Raw genomic sequence first — 12535 nt, forward strand, 5'->3', positions numbered from 1 at the left:
TAATAACTATGCTATGTATTATACATAACCCTACTATATACTCTGTCTGTGACACATAATAGGCTAGTCTTCTGTGGGCTGTGTAATACCTTGGTCTACTTTTGGTTGTTGGGTTTAGTGTGAGGATGATGTTGGTGGCCTGTGATATACAAATGAGTCGATCTGTTGGTCCTTTCTGGCATTCAGCTCTATGATTCTGTGTGCTATTAGCTCTCTTGAATCCACCTTTCTCTTTTTTTACTCCATTATAGAGCTATTTCTTATATTGTATCTGTATGTAAATACTATGCCTTACTATGGGCAGATGGGGCAATTTGCCCCAGGCCGTGGGCCCCACAGGGGCCCCCACGAGAATATAGTATTCTCTAGTATTGCAACTTTTTTTTTTATCAAAGGGGCCCCCGAAATTGCTTTGCCCCAGGCTCCCTGAATCCTGTGGCTCTGCTATTGTTTTATTATAGTTAGGCACCTAACACCTTTTTTTTTGAGACAGGCCATTTGCCCAGTTTGTATGCTTAGTTGCAGTAATTGCACATGCAGTTCTAGGTGCACGATACCACATCTTGTGTGACTCAGACCTCCTTTTTTAAAAAATGTAGTCATGTGTGCAGTGAAATGTAAGCACGGAAGCATAGGTGTTTGCTTTTTCTTTCAGATTCAGTGATTTTGTTTTTCTTTAACCTTTCTGCAGTGAGGTAATAAACTACTTTGGTAATTGATAGCTGATTTCAATTCAAATTAGTGCCCAAAGGTAGAAAACAGTGGTTAGAAGACAGATCCTGGAAAATCCCTAGAGTACTCCTAGTACTGATTAAACTAAGCAACCATTTCTGTCTATAAACACAGCAGAGAGAGCATTCATCTCCCACGAAAACACTTGACTCTCAAGAAAGTGGTTAAAGTTCTGAAGTTTCAGCCTGTTGTGTTCTTTCATTTATTGTTGGTTTCTGACTGTGGATTCTTTTAGTCAGACTTATCGTCGTTGCTCTTTTCGATGCACGTCTAATCTTCACCCACAATTTTATTTATTTATTTTTTTGCATGGCAGGAAATATGTGTACCGAAACACTGAGCATGCACACTCAGAGTGTGTGTGTGTGTGAGAGAGAGAGAGAGAGAGAGAGCATGTAGATGGTCCCAGGGCTGGATGCTATGCTACATTCACAGTGCACATTCCTGATGAGCATTTTCTCCTAGCCCACAGCAGATTCCCCTCAGCTAGACTCCTCCCCATTGCAGAGCCCAAGTCACCAAAGCAATTTGTCAGCCCAAATGATACCTTCTCTATAGAACACATATGACAGCGGTGGGGTGGGAGGGAAGGAGCTGTGCTCTTATTCCAGGACTGGTTGGATAAAATTAAAGAGGGGATGCTTTTATAAAACAAGGTCTGAATTCACCTGAGAGATAATTAGTTTCTTTGCCAATAGGTCCTGGCAGTCCTGGTAGCAATGACAAACAAGCGGATAATGACCAGTATTCCAGTGAGTACATATATTTCTTCATTCTCTGTCTTTAGAATTTGCTGGTAGAAACTGTTTGGTTTTAGGTGAGTGAACAGCAATGAAACAAGAAGCCTGATCTCAGTCCTTCCTGGATTATGGGCTCCATTATGAAACCGATTGAACTGTCTCTGTTATAAGGCTTTACTCATAGAGAAGCAAGGCTTAATGAGCACTGAGCTAACACTACTCTCAACTCAAAACAGCGCAATTATTCCCATGGACTGAAGGCAATGGGACATGAGTGAAAAAGTGACCTGGGGAAATACAGGACTAAATTGCTTGCCTTTCACATACCTTTAATTTGGCACTGAGAGAGCCAGTCAAGGCACAGGGTAAATGTGTGCAGTCTTAGGTTGTATTCTCCAAACTTCTTCAAGCAGTTGGTCTGAGGGTGCTACTCCCTTTCTTGTATATGATAAAACGCATGTACATCTTGTGAGGAAGTGTTATTGCAGGTCTGCTTTCTAATACTCTTCTTAATATTTGCTCAGCTATATGCATATTCAGTTTTCTCTAAGATCTAAACTTAGCTCCAGTGCAGATGTAGCTATATTTTAAATCACCTCAAGAAACTTGGAAAGGATCAACTCCATCCTTGGTGGAGCTATGATGATTCTACTTCCCCATTTTATCCCCCTACCAAGGAGGCCCTTCTAAGTGGCCTCCATCTTTTTTTATCTAGATCAGCTCTTCCTTTGGATCCAGGTAGTATCACTGCTAGTGCTTCGCCTGTCAGAAAGACTGCTATTGAATAATGCAAAGTATCCCCCCACTGCTGTTCCGCAGAATCTGAACCTATTGCTTCTTCATCATTCTTAGCCTGGAGAGAGCTGGAGGTGGTCTAGGAAATAAAGCTAGGTTTCCCAGAATCCAGACAATACCACTGTTTAAACAGTGAGAGAAGGTTGCTGTTGAATTGATGCAGTGCTCTATCAGCTTCGGGAGTGCTAGTGTATGTCTGGGAATCTCCCACGTTGCAGGGCAGAGAACCCTCCTTTAGGCCACCAGGCTAGCCTGTTAAACTTGAACGTGAAGGAGGGAGCCATGAAAAATTATAATTAGAGAGAAACGGGGCCATTTTCCAGAAAGTCTCTCTTATTACATAAATCTTTCCTTGTACACGTTCTTACTACGTGGCTGGGAAATACCTGTCAGGAAACAACAGATGGTTGGAAATAATAAAAGGAGACAAACTGCCTCATTTTTAAAAGAAATCTTTCTTTTTGTATCTCTTGTCATAGGTATTGTGCAGAATGTTACTAAACTGTGTAACTCCTACATGTCTTTCTGTGATTACCATAATAAAAAAGAAATAATCACTTTAGTCACTGAATTTCAAATCTGCCTTGTTTTGCAGTACATGATTTTTTTTTAAATTGTTCCTGGAATATGGGTGCTGAAAATGTATATTGGGGCTATTAACTCTCAAGGTGAACATTTTGTATTTTTATCATGATTAGAGTATTCCCATGTGTGGAGAAATTATAACCTTAATGACCTAAAGACATGTGCATGTGAATACACTCTGTACTGTTAGGAGTCTGATATTTAAACAGAGACTCCAAAATGATCAGGGATGGGGGAGGAAGCCACTAAATCTTTCTTTGTTGCCTAAAGGCCTGATTTTCAAAAAGGCTGCAAGGCTGACACCTAGTGAATGCATGAGGAGTAACAAATGTAACAAGATTCAAGAGAAATTAATAGCTTCAGCTGTACTAATGGAGGAGGAGCTAAGAGAAGAGATTAATTTGTTTGATATTTATATATGTTTAAAGTTATGCCAGTGGAATGTGATTGGTAAAATTATTTTCTCCACTTTTTGCAGATATTATTTTGCCAGTTGTGATTGCCTTGATAGTAATAACCCTTTCTGTGTTCATTCTGGTGGCTTTGTACAGAATGTGCCAGAGGAAAACCACAGGTATTTGTTCAACATTTTTCTGCAGCCAGGAACTCTTCGATATACTACTCGTTATTAAAGGAACACTGCAAATGTTTGTATTAAAATCTGTCCTAGCATACAAATTTTATTGTATTCGGATAGATAACCGTGCTGATTTGAAAATATTTAGTCAAAAAAGGAATTAACACTTCTTTATTAAGATCACTATGGGGTATATGTAGGGGAGGAAACAACACCTGTTGTAGAACACACAAATCCAATGTGTTTAATGCTCTCTCTTCTTTAGCAGTTACCTAACAAACAGCTGTGGTGACGCTGTCAATGACCATAGTCTGCAGACAGAAATTGCTTGGAAAAGCAAGGGGCAAAATAAGTTGCATTTGTTGTTAAAATCAGCTGTGTTCATTTTAGCTCTGTTCAAAGCACAAGGGGAAAAATCAATTTTTCCTTTTTTTGGAGAGATCCCATGTTTATATTTTCCCTTGTCCACATAAAATCCCAGGGAAACCAGTATTTTCATCAATAAGCAGTGATTTGGACAGAGCAGTCTGCCACCATTTCCAGTATTACCCATAAAATATTGAGGCTCACAGGGGGAAATAACTTTACTACATTAATTTTGCCAGACGTATTGGAGAATGAGCTTAGTGGGCCAGAGGCAAATGCAGTGTGTTATTAAGTAGGAGAGACAAATTTGAATCCATAATGTGGTCTCTCTGCTTTCAAGCCGGCAAGAGCTGGGAGCTCTGTGCAGGGATTTAGCTGTGAAATTCCTGGGGGCTGGAAATGTGGAGTTATAACAAGGCCTTGAAGCTACAGGCCAAGGTAAATAGCATGTTGTAATAAATTTTGAAAATGACAATGCAGACCGCAAAAACATAAAAGGGAAATGATTCCTTGCCTGGAAAATTACTGAATCTTCATTGCCAAGGAGTGAAGATTTTAAGTGGAGAGAATTTCTCTGACTTCCCCCTGCAAATACAAACTCAATCAAAGCAAATTCATTTTAAAATTGTAATGAATATTTGTGGACATCTTTTGAAGTATTTGCCTACCTCTAGCTCACTAAACGTCCACACTCTTAAAACCAGTGCTGTAGAAATATATCTAATCTAACCCTCCTCCCTCACCCACCCACCCACAGGACAAGAATAAAGAATGTGGAATACATAGCACGCATAATTCTTTGTTTGTCTGTGTCCACTTCTTGTCTGGAAGGCTGGAGACTGCAACATGGTAACTTTGGAGTGTTACAGATATGAAAAAAAAAGGGAAAACTTTTGTGTCTCAAATCACACCATGATGATACTGTCATCACATTGTACTCTGATGTTCTGTGTCGATCCAACGCCATGAAATTAGGATCAATGTGAAAATACTGATACATGAGAAGCCCCAAACAAAAAGTTCAGGTGTCTAACTGTCCTTGGTGTGTGGGGACGGTGGGAGTTCCAAACATGGCATGGCTGCAAAATTAAGCTTGCAAGACCTGGAACAAACCCATGAAAACTGAGATTATTCTTTGATGGGCAGTGATTGTAACTTGGACAATCGATACAGGAAAACCCATACAGCAGTTCCCTTTAGCTTCGTGGTCTTGTTATGTGATCTTCTGTGAGTCATTTAATCCTTGTTCCTGAGTTTCTGTAAAAATTATGATAATCATACTTGGCCACCTTTACAAATCATGGTGACCCTGCATGATAAGTGCAAGTTGTTATTCCTGTTTGTTTATTATTGTATTAATATTTGATGCAGAGCTACAAAATCTCAAAATAGGCTTATACTAGTCAGGCTGTGTTTAAGCTTGTTATTTAGCCCATATCTAGGCAATCAGAATAACATAAATTTGTTTCTTCTTCCAGAGAGACAAGAGACTGGGACTGAACAGTAAGTTAAACTATGCCCCTGCAGTCCTTTAAGCCTAGTCACGTGGCTCTTGTGAAGGCAGCAATTTCTGAATGTTCTTAATTTTCTCAATTGAAATATAATAAACTGTTAACACCCATAAAAATATCCAAAAGGGGGAAACACCATTTTGAGAGTATGTATTTCAGGGCACAGTTGTGCCTCTTTGCTTTTTTCTGTCCATTTCCTCTTTCTCTCCTTTTCTTTCCCATCTCCCTTCTTTTTTCTCTTGTTTCTCTTTTATTTTTATTTTTTTTTTTATTTTGCTCTCCTCCCCATTCCCTAACTCACTAATTCACTTCCATTCAATGAGACTGCATTGGCACGATGAGCTGTACATGTGTTGCCACAGAGTAAAATTGAGACAGATCCATCAGGGTACATGCTTCTTGGGATGGCTGGAGGGCCCACTGCCGACTCAGTGGGGCCGAGACGTGTCCATGAAGCTGAACTGTGTTTTGAGTGAAGAAACACAAAGCTTGGCTGGCGCGCTTCTTCTTGAACCTGTAGCCCTGTATGCCTGAGCTGCTTCTGTGGCCAGGTGTATTAGAGACCTTGCAGGAGCAGAAAAGGAAGCTTCTCTCATCCCACAGCAGCTTCTCCCATTAGCCCTCTCCTCTGCACACCCACTTTGAAAAATGTTGGTTTAGGCCCTACAATCAGAGTGATGCAAGAAGATTTTTGTACCCATGCAAAGCCCTACTAAAGTCAGTGGGGATTCCCAACATGACAGACTCCACCATACAGGATCATACCCTTAGTACTTTCTGCACTGACAAATATGCAGAAGTCAGATGCTAATTGTCTGTTCAAATGTCTCCCAACTAAAACAGAGCCACAACAGATAAAGAGGGTGTCAAACTTCTTTCTGTAAAGACAGCTTCTCCTGAGACGGGTAAGTGGATGCTTTTCTTTGATCGAAAAGGCTGGGGAGAAGAAGAGTTTGGATGTCGATTGATGTTTACGCTGTCCCTGTCCTGTAAAAAAATCACAAAATGATTCCTTAGTAGCAGCCAAATAGTGACTTGAAGTAAATGCAGACTCTGTCTTTAATGAAAGTTGGGGAAAAATTGCTTGTCTGAGGAGATTAAAGCTATGTTTATAGCTAAAACCTAGAAACAATCATAATGACATTTGGTATTATGAATTTGCACCATGCTAGAAGCAAGTTCAGTATTCCTCTGGAATAGCCATTTTCCCTGAGTAGAACTCCAATTGACCCAATGGTGTGGACAGAAGGTACTTTCACGTTGTCAGGATGCCACATATGGAATAAGGACCTAAAATGCAAGTACTCAAGGACAACAGTTGCAGAGCAGCTGTCCCACTCAATAAACAGTGGTCTGCAATATTTGCAGCCTAAGCATTGCAGCATTGAGAAGTTGACTTCACTGATTCTCATTTGTCCCAGCTGAGAGAAATGCCAAATGGACGTAAAAGATCTGATCTAAAGCCCACTGAAGTCAATGGGAGTCTCTTTACTAGGTTTTGGATCAGACTCAAACATTATAGTGAAAATAATTTTTTTTCAAAATTTGTTCAAATTTAATTTTTAAAACGTGATTTTTTAAAGTTTTTGTTGTCCCTTTAAACACCAGTCATTAACAAGAGCCCAAATCTAGGAAATGTAGTAAGTCTGGATAATTGATCCTTGTGACTTCACAAGAACACTTCTTTCTTTTATCTATCTATTTATTTATTTATGTGGGGGACTTGCATTCTTACGTAGAGCAGGGTGAACTATTAACATATTTGATAATCCCCTTTTTCTGTTGGCAAATGATCTGTGAACAGACTTTGTTCATTATTCACAATTCTTCAGCAAATGGTTGCTTGCAAACTGCTTGCTAACATACTTCTAGTATTTGCTGTTCATAATCTACTGTTCAAGTTATGTACAGTCAGCTATGTTTCTACTCTGATTGTATGACTCTCATCCCCACAAAGACCTTGGCTTTTAAGATGACCCAGGAAACGTTTCCAGGAGTGTAATCATGTGTGACCCATTATGTAGATATTTTTGTGAACAAAACTTGGCTGATTATGAGTATTTGCAGAAAGCAAATAAAAGGAGTTGCAAATACTGTCTCCAAAATTCCTACTTTTGGTTTGAATTAATGTGTGCAATTACTTTTTTGCAGTATTCACCCAGCTCTGCTTCTATCACTCAACAGTCTCTTTTGTTACAAAATACTGCCCTCATTATGGCTTTGTATTACAATTTACTCTGTCATGCGCTAACTTGATGTTGTTTATTGTAAATTATTGACATCATAAAATCTGAAGGAGGAAACAGAGGATATATATAATGTTTGTGAAAGGAATTAAACTTTCCTCATTTTAAGCATAATAAAATAATATCCCTACAGAACTTGCAGTGGAACTAGGAGCTACAAGAAAATATTGTGAAATGCAGGAGGACTGAGATAGTGATTTAGATCAAGACTCAGACCATGCTAATCTGAATCCCAGTTACTGCACCAAAAAAAGCAAACCTTCTCATGAGAACAACTGTCCTCATGAGATTTGAGATTTCACTCCCTCTCCATCCCAATACAGGACCCTTCCTGACCTACATAGGTCCTTCCCCACCGCAGCTGTAGACACTCGCCATCACAAATCTGCAGGGAAAGAGTTCCTCAAGTCTCCACCCTTCTTCCTCTTCCTGGAGTCTTTAATGGGTCCTGGCTGGCTGCTTCCCCCCAGTGGCAGTTTCAAGGGGCTGCTACATAGCTGTTGTGCCCTCTCCTCAAAATCCTGTGTGATCTTCTGGGGCTGGTAGCCAACCCAAACTACCTCACACATATGGCAGCAAGGAGTGGTACAGTCTGCGGTCTACTGGCTGCACTGCAAATCCCGTTGCTCCCGTTGGCCTGTTGCAGTCAAAGAGATCAGGCTCCAAATGCTTTGCCTGGCTGGAGCAGTACCCATTTATCCTAGGCTGGCTGCAGAGCCACATTCCTTCACTCTCTAACTGACCCTGACCTGCTGTTGCAAGACAAATGGAATCCAGGTCTTATAAAACACAAAATTGAATTCCAGGGCTTGCTTGGGGATTTTTTAAAATGTATTATTAGAAACTGAGATCATAGGTGTATTTTAAGTGGATTGGAGTGGTGTGTGTGTGTGTTTGTAAAATTGCAGTATTTCTTTAAAAAGCTGCATAAAGCTTCTGGTAGTTACTAGATTTCTTGGACACCTACAGGACCTAATTCTTCCCTCTCACCAATTTTAACACTGGAATAATGCCATTGATTTCAGTGGGTTACTCCTGTTTTGAATCAGTTAAATGAGAAGAGAATCAGGTGCCCGTGTTTTACAAGATGGGGCCTGAGGTCTTTTTAATCAGCTTCTAGATCACAAGTTGGCTATCTGAACTCCTTCTGTGGAGAGAATGCTTAATATTCTCTTTTACCGAGGTATGCTGTATGTTTGCTACATTTGGAAGATATGAATCATAACCACTTAGGGAACATGAATTTCCCCCCTAGTTAATGCTATTCATATTTAATACACCTGACTCTTTTACTGATGAAATTCTACATTTTAATAAATTCTGAAATTAAATACATATCCGCGGGTATAAATGGCATTTTTCTTCCAAGTTTCCTAAAATGATTTGATTTAATTTAATTAAATTTTAAAAAAAATCTGAAAAAGGGTCCATTCATATTACAAACCTGATGAAAATACTCCTTACTCACACAAGTCCTAGTCACCTCAAAGTATCTATTAATGTAAGAAAGATTTACTCATTTGAATACAGGTTGCAGATTTGGGCCCAAAGACAGTCATTTCATAATAGCACAGATACACAGAAAAGTACGAAGTGTCAGACTAAGTTAGTGAGTATACTAAAAACAATTACATTGTGAAAAAGTTATTCTGGAGCAATGTAAACTGTCACAGTGCACCTGCATTCCTCCTCAGTGATCCAACAGTGGCACCCACGTTTATGGTCCCAGCTCCTCAGCCATCAACTCTCTTGGGAAGAGACCCACATCTTTCTCCCTGGTGATGGAGTGTTTTACCAGGCTGCCTAAATGGCCTGCGTCTGCATTTTGCTTTCTCCTCAGAGGCTATAAACAGTGTAATTGTCCACAGTTATAGTTTACCACACAGTTCTTTCTAAGCATGTAAATTCATGTGAGAGCATCACAGAAAAAACATATTAAAGCACAATAAAAGAACTTACACACATGCTAATAGGTTTACCAGAGATCACCCCTCAGCTCCAGAAAGGACTCTGGCAAGTGATCCATCTTTTGAATTCCACCAAAGGGTTTTCCTATGGTTAAAAGTTCATAACAGCTGCTGGCTCAGAACAATCACCTCCATGAATCTGAGAGTCACCTCTTTGTATAGCTTAGGCCTTTGATCTTTCGAGACCAGGGATAGGTAATCAGGAGACAAAGGTGCCCTCCTCAGCGTGTCGTTTCCAAAGGCTGACCTTTTGCATAATCAAAGGTGATACCTTTGCACACACCTCCCCCTAGAGATTTCCTGGGAAACACACTTCACTTTGTCCCAAAATTCATTCTTGTCAGGCACATTGTTTCAAATAGTCCTTTGAAGCTCATAATCCTTCCCAGTGTTTACATTGGCCATATCTCCCCCCTAGAGGAATTACATACAAACCCACATAGCACATCAACTTTGCATTTATAGTACAATGGACTCCAAAGCTATTTAAGCTTAATTCAATAAGATCTCCCAAACTGCCATATCTGTCATATAAACTTTTATATGCATTCCTTTTTTTTTAAACTAGATTCAGGAAAAGCAACTCAATTAAAGACTCAAGTAAATTTGTTAGTCTCTAAGGTGCCCCAAGCACTCCTGTTCTTTTTTCAATTAAAGAGGAAATCGTAGTATAGCCAGCTTCATTTTCACAAATAGCATTGAAAGGACTTCACTTTGGCTGCCATTGACTCTATTATTATTTTTATTGTGGTGCATATGTAATCTGCAAAAAGTTGAGGGTCTTAATCCAGGAAAGCAGCTAAGAATGTACATGTGTGAGTAGTTCTATCAAAGTCAATGGAGCTATTCAGTTTGTTAGTTAAACACATGCTTGAATGTTTTCCTGTATCGTAATCATCTCTCAGTGGTTTTAGATGTGTCTTGCCCTCAAAGTGTATATTCAACCAATGGTAATGCTTCTGTTGTTTCACTGATTGGGTGTATTGTCACTCAATATTCCATGGAGGCAGTGTGCTTTGGGAAGTTTACATAAATGGCTAATCTTGATCTTGTATTTGAAGTAAGCTTTGTCAATAAGCACAGTTGGTGTTTTTGGATTTATCCACAGCAATTTGGTGATGAGGAAGGAACAATGACTTTTTAGAAAAGCAAATGAAAGTACCAGGAAACATTTTGCCCTGACATGCAATCCTGGAAACTCACTGTCTTCTGCAATCCATGCAGGTTGCGTGGATGAGATGTGTGTCAAGGCAGAATTTTGCATCTGATCTCTGGCAATAGAGAACAAAGGAGACTGGCCTATTTCAGCAGTGCATTTGGATCATACTTTAAAGAAGTAGCGAAGAATTTTAGAACATACAGAGGGATATCTACAAATAATGTTGAAAAAGAGCAGAAAATGTCTTCCAACCAAAGAGCTGGGCCAAATACATTTGTTCTGCCAATGGGCCTTATGACATTAGGAAAACCATGTAAAACTAAGTTTAATGTTCTCATCATTTTAGAAACAAATAAGAAAAATGTGTGTGCTGAAGAATATATGTCTATAAGGTATGGATTTCATGTGAGAGTTTAGTAGTACATGAGAATACCTGAGAAGTGAGAGAGAGTATAAATGCACCCTGTGGTGAAAATTTGACTTGGACAAGAACTTTGGATACTGTGTATAGTTTGGAAAGCTTTACATGGAGCATGCAGAGATATCACTTTGCCACTCCAGACTGACTATGTGGCAAATGAAGGGCTCTGCATGGTAGCAACAAGAAGCCATCACATACTGTAGCATGCATCACAAGAGTCAGCCAGGAAAATTGTGAATATATGCGCTTACGTTGGGTTTTCCTGTTCTAGGACTGAGCATTCACCACAGAGTTCTATATATGACATTTCAACTTTAGGCATGTTTCCAGACAATGAGTAATAATGCAGGATTTTCTGACAAGTGAGAGACAAGTACAGTCATCACCCAGATACAGTTGTCTAACATCTTAAAAACCCCAACATGACATCCTAGCTATCTCCTTTTGTAGTGGGAGCTGGGTTCTCATCTACTTCATTGTAGACTGTGTATTTATTAACCTCCCTAAAAGGCAATTGAAAGAAGTGGATCACAGATCTGTAGAAAGCCCTGAGGCATAGCATTTGGAGTGAGGATGTCCCATAAATGTGAAGTGCACATGGTAGAACTGTACTGATACATGGATAGGGGATCATAAATCATCACTCTGGAACCAAGACTGGAGTAGCTGCACTAGCAGCTGTCTGACTGTAGCAATGGTCTTTGATATTGTTATCACACCAGTATGATATTTAATATGAAGTCTCCTGAGAATGTGGCAATGTAAAAGTTATTGCCAAATTGCCTAGAGAATCCAGATACCTGAATGTACTCTGATACACCAGGTGTCATTCCTTCCAGGGCCAGCTCCTAGCACCAGTGCAGCATTCTGGTGCTTGGGGCAGCCAATGGGAAGAGGTGGCACATCCAGGTCTTTGGTGGCAATTTGGTACTCAGTCCATGCACGGTCCTCTCCTTTTCTCTTGGGCTGCTATACTTTTCCCCAAGAGGATGAATGCAACCAGAGGGAAATGGGACAGAATGGATGTCTGTGAATAGTGATTTCCCCTCAGCTGGTTCTTGTTTCCCCTTCCTGGTAAGTGTTCCATGATTCCTCGGTATTAACCACATTGAAGGAAAGAGGCATCTCTCTGTTCAAGGTGCTCACGGATAGCACACTACAATATTTGAACCAATCACGAACCCAGAACACAGAGCCACACTCCCCAGTATTTCCCAGGTCCATTGTATACTTGAGCATCTCCAACCATTGCTTTTGGATATTAATAATACTAATGAACTTAGGTCTTCTCGTATCCAACAGTTGTAATTGAACCTACCAGGTTTCCATGATATTGCCCACAGGTATGTTCCATGCACAGTCATGTGAGCTGCATATTCTGAAGATGTGAGATACTTGACAGAATGGATTTTTATTTTTATTTTGGTACTGTGGCC

At 39.9% G+C, this 12535-nt stretch overlaps 1 protein-coding gene across 1 annotated transcript in view; it reads left to right on the forward strand.

Moving 5' to 3' along the window:
- The window catches only part of EMCN (endomucin), a 108096-nt gene that overhangs the window by 79058 nt on the left and 16503 nt on the right, over window positions 1-12535 (forward strand). The window contains exons 11-14 of the mRNA XM_032763041.2: window positions 1431-1484; window positions 3331-3426; window positions 5274-5298; window positions 6150-6211. Coding sequence (XP_032618932.2) covers window positions 1431-1484; window positions 3331-3426; window positions 5274-5298; window positions 6150-6211 — 237 coding nt within the window. The remainder of the gene's footprint in view (window positions 1-1430; window positions 1485-3330; window positions 3427-5273; window positions 5299-6149; window positions 6212-12535) is intronic.

This window comes from Chelonoidis abingdonii, chromosome 5 (assembly GCF_003597395.2).
Source record: "Chelonoidis abingdonii isolate Lonesome George chromosome 5, CheloAbing_2.0, whole genome shotgun sequence".
Taxonomy (NCBI): domain Eukaryota; kingdom Metazoa; phylum Chordata; order Testudines; family Testudinidae; genus Chelonoidis; species Chelonoidis abingdonii.